Genomic DNA, 14,824 nt, shown 5'->3' with positions numbered 1-14,824 from the left:
TTTTGAATGACCACCTTAATAGGGTTTTCCAGGAATGATTCATAAATCACTGCAAACAACCTGTGCTAGGATGTGATCAGAACTGCCTAGTTTGGGGAGGGGGCAAGGGCGCAATAACCACTACACTCCTCTACAATAGAAGGTAATGATGCAGGCCTGCTTGTGATATGCCATCATGTCTAAGCAGCCTGATAAGAATGCTCACCGGAGTGTAGCGTATAGTGAGGCCTCGTTCCCTCACCCACCTAGGCAGCTCTGCAAGGCTAAACAACCAGTCCTGCGCATATTCTATGACAGGTTGCTGGCGGTCCTTTTAAATAATTCCCAGAGAAACCCTTTAAATCTGGCTGTTTGAAAGGGATCGTGGGATCCAGACCAGCTACAAAGAGCTGATTGCCATATCTGCTCTCATATTGAAGTTCACCCCATTGCATAATTTTGCACTGTTAATAGTCCTGTCATTACCACTTGCAGAGATTAAGTGTAAGATGCCATTAGGTTGGAGCACCAGTAAACACCACCATATTGTTATAAGTAACGTTAACATGCTTCTGAAGATCTCCATGTGTAATGGGAGTGAAAAGCCATAACTCAGAAAAACAAGAAAAGCGGTGCATGTAGTATGCCAGTAACCTGAGAAGAGTTATTTGGGCATAGCCAGGGTGACGTCCACCATCCTGTGCTACATCATTACAAGCCAGCTAGAAATTTTGTGCATGCGCCATTCTGCTATACTCTTGATGCCCACACAGTATCATGGACTACCTATTACTTCACCTATGTACTGCACACGTGCCAGTTGCTGTGGGACTGTCAGAAGAATAGTCCCTTGGACGCATGCACAGTGCATAGATGAGGCCGTAAACATAGATACATAGTTGTTAAGTTCCATCAAGTCTAACCTGTAATCCTGCTATATTGATCCAGGGGAAGGCAAAAAAAAACCTGACAGAAAAAAAGAAATCCTTCCCCACTCCAGATGTCACAATCAGAACAAATCCCTGGATCAGTGTCCATCTTCCTTTTTAAATAGGGGTTGGGCCAATAGGAAAGTGTGTGTAGAACATGTCATAAGCCTCAGTGTTATTTTGAAGAAAAAAAACTCATCTAAACCTTCTTTGAAGCCATCTTCTGTATGTGCTGTGACCAGCTCCTGCGGCCGACTATTCCAGAGATTCACAGCCCTTACTGTAAAGATTTCTTGTCGCTTCTTATGACTGAATCTTTATTTCTCCAGGTGTAGGAAGTGGCCCATTGTTTTTTTTTTTTAGGGGGTTTAACACAGAATAGCTTCCCTTGATATTTTTTGTATGGTCCGATTTATATATTTGTACTGGTTAATCATGTCCCCCCTTAGACTTTCCCCCCCCCCCCCCCCCCCCCCCGCCACCCCCCAAGACCAAAAAAATTCAGTTCTTTTAATCTTTGCTTATAACTTAGATCTCCCAGGCCCTTTATGAGTTTAGTTGCTCTCCTCTGTATTTTCTCTAACTCCAGGGCATCCTTTTTATGGACTGGTGTCCAGAATTGAACCGCGTATTCCAGATGAGGCCGTACCAATGCTTTTTATAATGGCAATATTAAACTTAATTTCACTGCGCAGCTGCTGGCAGCATAGCAGAATGGAGCATGTGCAAGATTTCCAACTGGCTTGTAATGACATAGCATGGGATAAGCTACATGGCAATGGTTACATTATATAAAATCATGAGGTGGTACACCTAGCAAGAGATGCTTTATTTCGAATCCGTTAATATACTACAATCTATCTCCTCTTTTCCCATAAGGACTGTTACTATGTGATCTCTGCATTCCTACACAATCTATTATAAGGTATAACAATATTCCAGCCACATGAACGTATGGGATTAAACTTTAAATGAGATTCATTTGCACTTATATTGTGGCAGATATATTTTGACTTCTGTGCACTTCAGGGCATTTAACAAAGTACACTAGAAAAATGCTGTCTCCGATAATATAGAACGTGTGTGTTTCCATAGATTTATAAATGAAGGTTATCCTAGCTCCAGCGTTGAAAAGTAATTCACCCTTTTCATTATTTTGTGACTCATTTAGGCATTTGATTAAACCGGTGTCTGCTTTCTGCCACAGAACCATTTAAATAGTTTGTGTAAAATGAATTGCTTTTATTGCTGCTCTGCTAAGTGGGATTATGATCATCAAGTGACCTCTGAATGAATCTGCAAACTTTATCCTCGTGAGTCACCACTCGGCCAGGGTAAAATACTGGGGGATCAAGAGGCATTACAGAAGATTTACACTGCGGCTGCATGCATAGAGACGTATGGCTGCAGGACCCTAATGTTATAATTAGCACTTGTATCCAAATATAATTAGGGGTTGAGTGGTTAGAACTCCAGAAGCACTTCTGGGGAACTAAGGGTTAAAGTAATATCCCCTGCATTAGACATTTGACACACATTTCTTACTTGATCGCTGCATTTCCCTTTACAGTAGTCAACTGAATGATCAGAAGAGGAACAATCAAGATTTAATTTCTCAGTTGGAAACCGCCCATGAGAAAAATGAGGAGGTAAGAAGACACCATGGGGGAGATTTATCATCTCCATGCGCCAAAAGAGTGGCACAAACACGGGTATTTGTGACTTAAAAAATAAAAAATAAATCATAAAAGAGTTTTATGCTGTCCTCGCCACTTTTCAGTTTGGCAAGGGTGGGAAGCGGGCAAGGCCAGTCTTCACAACAAATTTATCTTCATTTACGTCAGTTTTCTGATGCAAATAAAGACGGAAATCTACAGGAACTCAGAGCTGCCTTAGATTTCTGTTTAGGCGTACGGACTTCCGGAGGATGCCCCTCATTTATGATGGGGTGTGTGTCTCGTCATAAATGTGGTGCGTCTTCTGGCAGCGCAGGGGATATCAAGACCAGAGCAGGAAGCACCAGTCCTGATACATCTTCCCCCAGGAGCTTAAGATATTTATCTACCAGAATGATACAGGATATTTTTGTCTTTCTGTACAGTCTATAATGTGTTTATTCAAATTTAGACATTTTACAATTGCTGTTTTGCAAGTTAGAGGTGTTTTGTATTAGCCAGGAGCATCATTGAGACTGTAAAAATCCCATCTATGAGAGGTTGGCCCTAGAAAGGGTCTCTAAGGCCTCATACACACGACCGTATGTATTTTTCAGTCGGCAAAATACGGATGACGTCCATGTTGCATCCTTTTTTTCTTTTTTTAGTGGACCCATTGGCCTCAATAAGTCAGTGGTATGCATTTTGCGGCCAAGTATAGGGCATGTTCTACAGTGGGATGCGAAAGTTTGGGCAACCTTGTTAATTGTCATGATTTTCCTGTATAAATCGTTGGATGTTACGATAAAAAATGTCAGTTAAATATATCATATAGGAGACACACACAGTGATATTTGAGAAGTGAAATGAAGTTTATTGGATTTACAGAAAGTGTGCTATAATTGTTTAAACAAAATTAGGCAGGTGCATAAATTTGGGCACTGTTGTCATTTTATTGATTCCAAAACCTTTAGAACTAATTATTGGAACTCAAATTGGCTTGGTAAGCTCAGTGACCCCTGACCTACATACACAGGTGAATCCAATTATGAGAAAGAGAGTATTTAAGGGGGTCAATTGTAAGTTTCCCTCCTCTTTTAATTTTCTCTGAAGAGTAGCAACATCAAAACAACTCAAATGACCTGAAGACAAAGATTGTTCACCATCATGGTTTAGGAGAAGGATACAGAAAGCTGTCTCAGAGATTTCAGCTGTCTGTTTCCACAGTTAGGAACATATTGAGGAAATGGAAGACCACAGGCTCAGTTCAAGTTAAGGCTCGAAGTGGCAGACCAAGAAAAATCTCGGATAGACAGAAGCGACGAATGGTGAGAACAGTCAGAGTCAACCCACAGACCAGCACCAAAGACCTACAACATCATCTTGCTGCAGATGGAGTCACTGTGCATCGTTCAACCATTCAGCGCACTTTACACAAGGAGATGCTGTATGCGAGAGTGATGCAGAGGAAGCCTTTTCTCCGCCCACAGCACAAAAAGTGCCGCTTGAGGTGGGCTAAAGCACATTTGGACAAGCCAGCTTCATTTTGGAATAAGGTGCTGTGGACTGATGAAACTAAAATTGAGTTATTTGGCCATAACAAGGGGCGTTACGCATGGAGGAAAAAGAACACAGCATTCCAAGAAAAACATCTGCTACCTACAGTAAAATATGGTGGTGGTTCCATCATGCTGTGGGGCTGTGTGGCCAGTGCAGGGACTGGGAATCTTGTCAAAGTTGAGGGACGCATGGATTCCACTCAGTATCAGCAGATTCTGGAGACCAATGTCCAGGAATCAGTGACAAAGCTGAAGCTGCGCCGAGGCTGGATCTTTCAACAAGACAACGACCCTAAACACTGCTCAAAATCCACTAAGGCATTTATGCAGAGGAACAAGTACAACGTTCTGGAATGGCCATCTCAGTCCCCAGACCTGAATATAATTGAAAATCTCTGGTGTGACTTAAAGAGAGCTGTCCATGCTCGGAAGCCATCAAACCTGAATGAACTAAAGATGTTTTGTAAAGAGGAATGGTCCAAAATACCTTCAACCAGAATCCAGACTCTCATTGGAACCTACAGGAAGCGTTTAGAGGCTGTAATTTCTGCAAAAGGAGGATCTACTAAATATTGATTTCATTTCTTTTTTGTGGTGCCCAAATTTATGCACCTGCCTAATTTTGTTTAAACATTTATAGCACACTTTCTGTAAATCCAATAAACTTTATTTCACTTCTCAAATATCACTGTGTGTGTCTCCTATATGATATATTTAACTGACATTTTTTATCGTAACAACCAACGATTTATACAGGAAAATCATGACGATTAACAAGGTTGCCCAAACTTTCGCATCCCACTGTATCTTTTTGCGGAACGGACATACAGATGCGGAAAGCACATGAACATGTCCTATACTTGAAAATGGGTCAATGGGTCGGATGCTACATGGACATGTCATGTGCACGAGGACTAAGAATAAGAGGTTTTGCCGTCCGCATCAGCCACTCATTATCCCTTTTTTTTTTTTATCTTTGGGCAAGTTTGGGAAATAAAAGCATTAGAAGTTGCTATGAACCTCTTCTATGCCATAGTTTCATGAATAAAGGCTATTGAGTTGGAGGAACCAACCAGTGGTAGCATTTGTAAGGTTCTTTGGTAGGAAATATTAGCTGCTGAGATCAGGGCTTTACACACATGATACAACAAACCTCAAGAAGTCACTTCTAAATAGGTTATATTTAATGAACATCTTTCTTGTAAGTTTGACTTCTCACATTGTGTGCACTAAGGAGAACATGCCAGGTTTGTGTTGTCAGTCATCGGAGACAAGTTGTGGAAGGAGATGAAAAGTTCCCTACAAGCTGATAGATTTTTTTCACACAATGTCTAATAGAATTAGATGTTTTCACTCGTCATGTGTTATCAAATTGTAATAAAACAGATAATCTCCTTGTAAATGTGTTAGATTTGAAAATGCATGTTATTAAGGTTTTACAAAGTAATTTCACCCATTCCGTGTGAATGTTATGTGGGTAGATCTGCCCATGCTAGATGTTACACTAAGATGTTTAATAAAACACCTACCGTAAAACACTGTAATACTAAATGATACTTCTACAGGGATGCTGACTGCATTGCATGTATTTAAAGAGGACCTGCCACCTCTGACAGGTCTGTTCTAGTAACTGCTTGTATTCCACGTGTAATAACGATTCTGAAATTCTTTTCATATGATGTGTCCGCTTCTATTATTTGTACTTGAAGTACAAATCTCCGGGAATTAAGAAAATGAAAATACGTACATATTACTTTAATATAAATATATTCCCAAATACCTTTCATTAGTTATAATGGCTCATTTTGTCTGGGGAGCAATCATCAGGAGAAACAAAATGGCCGCCATCCTATTGGTACACACAAAACCTGTCCTGATCACACAGCAGAACAAGTTACTTCACAACACTGAGGTAAAAAGCTGCCTCATCCTTCTTTCTGCTCTGCTTGTCAGGGATTTATGATCCTGAATACAGTATAATATGATAGTTAGCTGACTCTTTGTATGTAGGGAGTTCAGAGAGGAAGGACAGGACAGACTGTGGTAATGTGGGGCTGTGGTAATGGAGACTGCACTCAAGTGCTGCTGCTCATTAGGCACATCTGCTCATGAACTCATTTCCAATAGAGATTCAGCTAAAGTTCTTATCATCTGTATTCAGGATCATAATCCCTGACAAGTAGAGAGGAGGAGGAGGCAGCTCTTTATCTCTGTGTTGTGAAGTAACTTCTCCTGCTGTGTGATTAGGACAGGTTTTGTGTGCACTAATAGGACAGCGGTTATTTTGTTTCTCCTAATGATTGCTCCCCAGACAAACAAGCCATAATAACTAATGAAAGGGAACATATTTATTATGAAGTAATATTTAAGTATTTTAATTTTCTTAATTCCTGGAGAACAACTTTAATTACCAACTGGAAGCTAACAGTTGTGGGTGTGTCTCTGCACAGTCTGACACTGACAGCATTTATTGGACAGCGTCAGACTGTGCAGGGACACTCCCCACACTGGTAACACCCAATTATACCTTTATTTGTAGCAGGAATAATAGAGAAATGGCAAATATAGAGTAATAAGAATAAATGCTCCAGAATTATCATTTCATGTTGAAAAAAATCATTTACTAAACCAGACATGTCAGGAGAGGTGACAGGTTCTCTTTAAATGTATTTATGGTGTGTTTAAGCCTAGACAATAAAGTCCAGGTCACATAGCTGTGACATTTGCATTGTGTCTTTTCTGGCAGTCTAATATTGTTCCACTTTATTTACCATAGTCAGTCATAGAAAGTATTATTTGTAGACATAATTCTCAATATTTGGACCAGGACAGCTGTATAGCCTCCATTATGTATAGTCTTTTCAGTTATAATCCATACATAAACTGTTATGTGCCTTAGAATGAAGCATTCAGATCATATACATGTTCTCATCACAGATATTCATACATAAAAATCTTCCTATACCATCCATTAATTCATCTTTTCATTGATTAGCTTGAAAACTTGATAGCGGATTTACAGGAAAAAAGTATACGGCTTCAGAAACGTTTGGATCAAGCAGAGGAGCGATCAGTAGAGGCTTCAAAACAGGTATCACTGTATAACAAGAATTAATGTTATATGTGCCAAGATCAGTATAAACTGCACTCAACAAAGGAGATTTATCTACACCAGTCTTGATATCCCCTGCTCTGCTAAGATGCCCTTGCCCATAAGACGCACCTAGATTTTAGAGGAGGAAAATAAGAAAAAAAAAATTCCATTAGGCCTCCGCTCAGAGCCCCAATCAGACCCCTAATGCTAATCACACCTCAAACCCCTAATCAGACCTCCGTTCAGACCCCACGGTTAATTAGACCCCAGCTCAGACCTCCGATCAGATTCCCAATGTTAATCACACCTCAGACCCACAATCAGACACCAGCTCAGACCTCAGATCAGACCCCCAATGTTAATCAGACCTCGGATCATACAAAATAAATAAATCAACTCCTCTCTACTAATCCGGATGCCGACGCCGCTCCTGAAATCCAGCGTCCCACAGTGTAAGGTCACAGAGCAAGCCTACATCCTCAAGATGTGCGTAGGTCTCAGCAAAGCGGGGTGCCGTCAGGAGAAGACCAGGGAGCTGTAATTACAGAGCCATCACAGGGAGCAATGTATTCACTGCTCCCTGGTCCTGCTGTACAAATGAGTGCTTCCATAATGGAATTACTCATTAGTAGTCACCATATAAGACCCATTGACATTTTCTCACACTTTTTGGGAAAAGAAGTGCGTCTTATGGGGCAAAACATATGGTAAGTGCATCCTCCAGCAGTACATGTGCCTAAAATGAAATCTTCGCTAGGTCTTAGCTGGTGCCATAACTGATGACTGATCAGCTGGGCCCTTTGCCGTGCCCACTCCCACACACCATTCATCCTTTTCAGAAAGTAGTGATGGCGGCATAGAAATGATTGAGCAAATACCATTTAAAAAGTCTCAAAACCCAGGTATGGGGAAGATAAAACCCCTCGAGTATGTGCCAGATGCCTGCTCTGTCCTAAGGCTAAAGAGGTTTTCTGAGTTCCATAAAAAATTGGTGAATGGATGAAAGGGGATATACATTTAAAGAAACCTAAATTAATACCTTTTTGTGACTGATGTAGCTTGGCACGTGCTTTTTTTTTTTTTTTTTTTTTTTTTTTTTTATCCCCCACTTTTGGTCTGGCACCTCAGAGCATAGACTACATTTCCCAAAGTTCATTGCCCTGGCATGTCACCAGCTAGCTATCTATCTATCTATATCTCTCTCTCTCTATCTCTGTGTCTCTGTCTCTCTCTCTCTCTATCTCTCTCTTTTATTTATTTAAATATATATATATATATATATATATATATATAACATCTTGCACAGGAGCGGTGGAGAGAAGATACTGAGCATCCATGGGCAGATGTTAGCTAACCCAAAATCTTCTGATCTATGTTCTCTTGTAAATCTTATGAGCTGCAACTAAATCTGGTGGATGGGCCTGTTGTAAATGATTGCACTTATAACATAGTATAAAGGAGTTCCAAATTATTCCTTAATGTTTTATTTAAGCTTATTAGGCTACTTTCACAGTGGCGTTTTAGCTTTCAGTTTGTGAGATCTGTTCAGGGCTCTCACAAGCGGTCCAAAACTGATCAGTTTTGCCCTAATGCATTCTGAATGGAAAAGGATCCGCTCAGAATGCATCAGTTTGCCTCCGATCAGTCTCCATTCCGCTCTGGAGGCGAGAGGAAAACACTGCTTGCAGCGTTTTGGTGTCCGTCTGAAACTGAGCCAAACGGATCCGTTCTGACACACAATATAAGTCAATGGGGACAGATCCGTTTTCTATGACACAATCTGGCACAATAGAAAACTGATCCGTCCTCCATTGACTTTCAATGGTGTTCAAGACGGATCTGTCTTGGCTATGTTAAAGATAATACAAACAGATCCGTTCTGAACGGATGCAGACGGTTGTATTATCTGAACGGATCCGTCTGTGCAGATCCATGATGGATCCGCACCAAACGCGAGTGTGAAAATAGCCTTAAAGGGGTTGGTCTTTCTAGTTACTATTGACTAATGATGATTGTATGGCACTTGCTGACATAGCCTTTGTTGATATTCTGGGCCATTTTCTATTTTTCATAATGTATGCTTCCTTGTTTCTCAAGTCTTTTGTGCTGTCCACATGTAGGTCTTGTCCATGGAGGGTCATGTGACCAGGCAAATCAGCTCCATGTGATATCTCCACCAGTCAAAAACAGTGTGTTTTGAATGGAGGAGACGGAGTGATGTATCACATGACCCTCCATGAGCAGCCATTTTATGGACAGGACCTCAGTGTAGACAGCACATAAGATTTGCCTCACAACGGGGCATTGCTTATAAAATATAGCAAACGGCATAGAAAATTAACAAAGGCTATATTAATAAGTGCCATATAATCATCACTGGTCACAAAAAGACAGAAAGTCGCCAACCCTTTTAACCACTGCCCATGTAATTTAGGACTTGAATACAATTTGTACCAATTTGTACCTATTAAAGGGAACCTGTCACCTTCAAAAACCATCCAAAGCCGCCAGCAGTACCTGACAGTAGCCAGCAGCGTGTTTCCGACGATAATTTTCTTCCTGAAGGCCGATGCGGCTAAAGCTCAGAAAATTTTCTTTTATCCCCTGCCGGCTCACTTCCCTAGTCATGTTTGAAGTCAAGGGGGCAGCGGCCTCCTTGCTTCAAGTCAAGATAACCAATTCCCTGCCCCTTCGCTGTGACTGACAGCCGGCAGTTCGGCTGGCTTTGCGGAACTCTCTGCATAAGCGCTGTCAGTCACAGCGAAGGGGCAGGGAAGGGGGCGTGGTTACCTTGACTTGAAGCAAGGAGGCCGCTGCCCCCTTGACTTCAAACATGACTAGAGAAGTGCGCCGGCAGGCAATAAAAGAACGTTTTCTGAGCTTTAGCCGCATCAGCCTTCAGGAATAAAAATATCGGCGGAAACATGCTGCTGGCTACTGTCAGGTACTGCTGGTGGCTTTGGATGGTTTTTGAAGGTGACAGGTTCCCTTTAAAAGGGTTATCCAAGGCTTATACAAACTTCCTAGTGTGACCAACCTGCAGTGGTAATCATACTTACCTGCTCCCCACCACTGAGTTCAATCTCTGTCACTCCCCAGCAAGCTCTTCCTCTCCTTGCAGTTCTGAAAACAACATCTGTTAATAGGGGGAAGGGTGGCGTGACTGCTGCAGCCAATCACATGCCCTGCTCCCCTTGCATCACATGACCATTAGTCGTTATGCAAGGGGACAGGTGAATGAATTAAGAAGACTCAATCTGTTGTTTAAGTATAGACAGTAAAGCTCATACCATAGCGGCAGCTGAGCAAGCTGCCCGCTATTGGTCTTGAAGGTCAAGTGACTGGTCACATCATAGGAAGCTCATTAGATCCAGCACGGTCTAACAGTTAAAATTTGTCAATTGTACTAGGCAGATTTACCCTGAAACTGGAGCCACTGTGTATGCCCAGAGAGTGGAAAAGTATAGTGTAAAAAATAATAATAATAATAATAATGAAGTATGTCTTTACTGACCATTTTGGGGCAGAGTATAAAAATAAAATAAAAATAAACGTAAAAAAAATACAAAAATAACCAGTTACCAAAAAACATTCCCTGACAAATACATAAAATCGGCCATGTAATATATAAAACTTTCTACTATAAAGTGTTGACCACAAAGTCTATTTTAGTGTAATATTATATGATCGTAAAAAAAATTGCCAAAAAAAAAAAAAGTATGGGGGTCATTTATTAAGAAGATGGTCTTAATAGGCCCCTGCGCTGACAGTGGATCTACATAGCTTTGGCGTATCCGGCTTCCTTACTGGCTTACATTTATACCATTTTCTACGCCTAAAACAAGTTAAACGTGACGGGATTGACGGCCTATCCCTTTCCCACGCCCACTTTTTTTTAGACCAATCTGCGCCAAAAATACGCCTGATCTGCTATATCTTTACAATAGTATTTACTAAAAAGGTGCAAAAATCATGTCGCTAGCCCAAAAAAAAGTTGTAGCTGTTAAACTGACATATAATAAACGGGTAAACTGTGCCAGGTTTCAGAACCAGTTTAACGGCAACTTCTTCTTGGTCATTGTCAGGTATGTTGGGTGTGTTCACATAAAGGTAAAAAAAGCTCTGGTTCCTAAATGTCTCTAGTCAGCAAATGTAAAGTCCACAACCTTTCTAATATCTCTGTGCATCTGATACTACAGTACCTGGGAGCTAGATGATGGAAATTGTCTTAGGTTTCTTATTATTTTAGCAGTTTTGTGTGAATAATTGGGATAGCAAGCCCAATAATGTAAGAGGTGCAGATGCCTTTCCCTGCCAATGCACCAGGCTGCAGCGATATTAAGGTGTGAATAAGTCAGTCGAACACCTAGCCCATTCACAGCGGGACAACGCTATGTACTAAATGAAGACACATAATAAAACACATATACCTCAACTGCAGCTTGTTGGTAGTTTTCCACATAGGAAGAGATCTTTTTCCATACAGAGCAAGTCAAAAAATTCCTGAAACACAAACAATGTGGGATTTATCATAGACCAGCATTTTACAGTGGTCTATGACATCCCCGACACAGCCAGAGAGGTGGTGGTCCGCCTTCATATGCTTCTCTTCCTGGGCCAGTACAGTAGTGTAAAGCTGCACTCTAGGGAAATACTGTTTTATTGAGTAAAGTTGTGTATAGAATTCTAGCTGACTTGTGCTTTATTTGTAGATCTAGAACTTTTATAGCCTTGTCCAATTACCCAGAAACATTCTTCCATGATTACAAAAATCTCCTGGCGAGAATCGGTGCTTTATTACTCAACGTGAATGTGTTATTCTGATGCACAGAGAGATTTTCTTTCTTTAAACCATTTGCATATATTTTTGCAGCTCAGTCGTGTTGTTTCCCAGAGGAGAAAAACAACTCATGAACTGGACCTTGAGAAGATCTAAAAATAAAAGTACAACTGTTATAATTGGGATGATATAACTTGCAGTAAAACACGGAAGAACATAAAGAATTAATGACTCCTTGTCAATGCTGCAGTGAACAGCAATGCTCCAGTTGTATACTATCTATGACAGTTTTATAATGAGAAAAAATGGACCTTTGTCACAAATATATTTTTATGCCGCTTTTATTTTTAATATTGTATAATAATGCCATTTTGTAAGATTAAACTATTTATATTTAATTTGCTTTCTGTAATCAATTGATCCTATTGGCAATATTACTCATCAGAGCCTGATCCTACTTTTAGAAACTTTTAGAAATGTCATGACCTTGCAGTTAGTTGCAGTTCTGTGAAGTGCCTTCTATTGATGCCACCCCCTCCAAAAGATGGAGAATATATTGCTCAAATAATAGTCCAACAGTACTCGAATAACATTATTGTAAGGAACCTAAATCTACCACATTAATAAACTAGGGAATATTGGTGCCTTTTAGTGATGATCGAGCATGCTCGGCCGAATACCAGTTGCTCGGCACATCGCGGTGTTCGGCCGAATATCGCGTGTGCTCGAGCGCCATGCTCAAGTCTTCTCCCCGCACGTTTGTTGGCTGCTATGCAGCCAATAAGCGTGCAAGTAAGTACTGCCACTCACTGTAATGCCGTAGCCATGTTGGTTACTGGCATTACAGTGATTGGCTGGCCGGAACGTGTCATCGGGTGCTATAAAGCACCCGATGACACGTGGTTCGGCCAATCTTATTCAGGGAGAGCTGTGCTGTAGAAGGGACAGATAGTGTAGGGAATTGAATTTTATTTTTTGGTTAGGCAGGGTTGGTGTTAGAGACCCAAAAGTCCTTTTAAGGACTATTGTTGTATCTGGCAGCAATATATATTTTCAGCTCTACCTGCGCTAAGTAGCTTGCATTTCTTTTGGCCACTACAGACAGCGACATTATCTGCGCTACATCTCTTGTGTAACGTGTGCACATACTAAAAATATCTGTGACATCCAGTGTACTTTTTCCGTAGATGCTGCGCTGCATCTCCTGTATAACTTTTGCGCATCATAAATATCAGTGATATTCCCTGTAATTTTTTATTAGCCGCTGGTGACAGCGACATTACCTGCGCTGCATCTCCTGTATAACGTTTGCCCTACCTAAATATCAGTGACATTGTTTAATTTATTTGCGCATACACTTACAAATCCTGTGCTACTGTACGTGTGACATACTTGCAAGCATATATACCATTTAATATGCAGAAGGCAAGCAGTAAGGGACGGGGAAGTGGCCAAGCTGCTGATGGTGCACTCAGAGGCCGTGGCCATGGGCGCAGTGAAACTGTGCCTGCTGCCAGAGCACAAGAAACACACATCTACGATACCTAGCTTCATGTCCCAGTTTGCAGGGCGGCGCAGGACACCACTCTCGAAGTCACACCAGTGCGACCAGGTGGTCGGTTGGACTGCAGCAGATAAATAATGCTTTTAGTTGGTTAAGCACCACCCTGTCTTCCACAAAGTCCAGTCTCAGTAGCCAAGAGTCTGGTCAACAGAATCCTCACCCTGATCCTCCTTCCTCCCACCATGGAGAGTCTTGCCAAACAAGTGATCTCACACTCGGATATTCCGAGGAGCTCTTTTCATCGCCATTCCTTGATTTGGGCCTCTAGCCAAGTTCGCTTGAAGAGGGACATGAGGTGATCATGTGCACTGATGCCCAAACTCTTGAGCATCCACAGTCACAAGAAGATGACGGTGGGGAAATGCAATTAGTGTTTCACGAGGTGGATTATGATGATGAGACACAGTTGCCAATAAGTCAACGGCAATTAATGTCTCAAGAGGTTGATGATGAGGATGAGACGGTTGTCAATAAGTGAGGTTGTTGTTAGGTCAACAAGTCAGGAGGATGACCAGAGTGAGGAAGTGGAAGAGGAGGTGGTGGACGATGAAATCACTGGCCCAACCTGGAAAGGTGGAAAGCCGAGTGAGGACAGCAGTACAGAGGGTGAGGGATCCGCAGCACCACAACAGGCTGGAAGAGGCAGTGGGGTGGCAAAAGGGAGAATGCAGGCCACACCAAACAGGCCCGCAACTGTTCCCCGGAGCACCCCCTTGCTGCAATCTCCCTTGCCAAGGGCTAGGTGTTCTGCAGTCTGACGCTTTTTTGAGGAAAGTGCGGACGATAAAATAATTGGCATTTGCAACCTGTGCCATACTAAAATGAGCAGGGGCGTGAACACTAGCAACCTCATCACCACCAGCATGATCCGCCACATGGCATCAAAGCACCCTAATAGGTGGGCCAAACACCTGGGTCCACAATCAGTGTCTGCAGGTCACACCAGTGCATCCTCTTCCCCTGTGTTACGTGCTGGCCAATCCCTTGTCCAAGACGCAGGTCCGGATGCCTCCCGCCCTGCACCTGGACCTTTGCACCATCAGCTAGCACATTCACTTCTGTGTCCCAGCACAGCGTACAGATGTCCATACCCCAGGCCTTTGAACAAAAGCGCAAATACACAGCCACCCACCCACAGTTCATAGCACTAAATGCGCACCTTTCCAAATTGCTGGCCCTGGAAATGTTGCCATTTAGGCTTGTGGACACTGAAGATTTCCGCAGCCTGATGGCGGTGGTCCCTCGATACTCAGTCCCCAGCCGC

General features: G+C 42.0%; 1 protein-coding gene across 3 annotated transcripts in view; it reads left to right on the top strand.

Annotated features, from left to right (window-relative positions):
* The window catches only part of SCLT1 (sodium channel and clathrin linker 1), a 140,383-nt gene extending 128,024 nt beyond the window's left edge, over positions 1-12,359 (top strand). For all 3 annotated transcript variants that reach the window (XM_040418447.1, XM_040418445.1, XM_040418446.1), the window contains exons 20-22: positions 2,479-2,557; positions 7,118-7,213; positions 12,090-12,359. In XM_040418447.1, the coding sequence (XP_040274381.1) occupies positions 2,479-2,557; positions 7,118-7,213; positions 12,090-12,152 (238 nt within the window). In that variant the 3' untranslated portion in view covers positions 12,153-12,359. The remainder of the gene's footprint in view (positions 1-2,478; positions 2,558-7,117; positions 7,214-12,089) is intronic.
* Positions 12,360-14,824: the final 2,465 nt, after the last annotated feature.

This window comes from Bufo bufo, chromosome 2 (genome assembly GCF_905171765.1).
Source record: "Bufo bufo chromosome 2, aBufBuf1.1, whole genome shotgun sequence".
Lineage (NCBI taxonomy): Eukaryota > Metazoa > Chordata > Amphibia > Anura > Bufonidae > Bufo > Bufo bufo.
The sequence above is the reverse complement of the archived record's forward strand: the minus strand, read 5'-3'. Positions and strand labels throughout refer to the sequence as shown.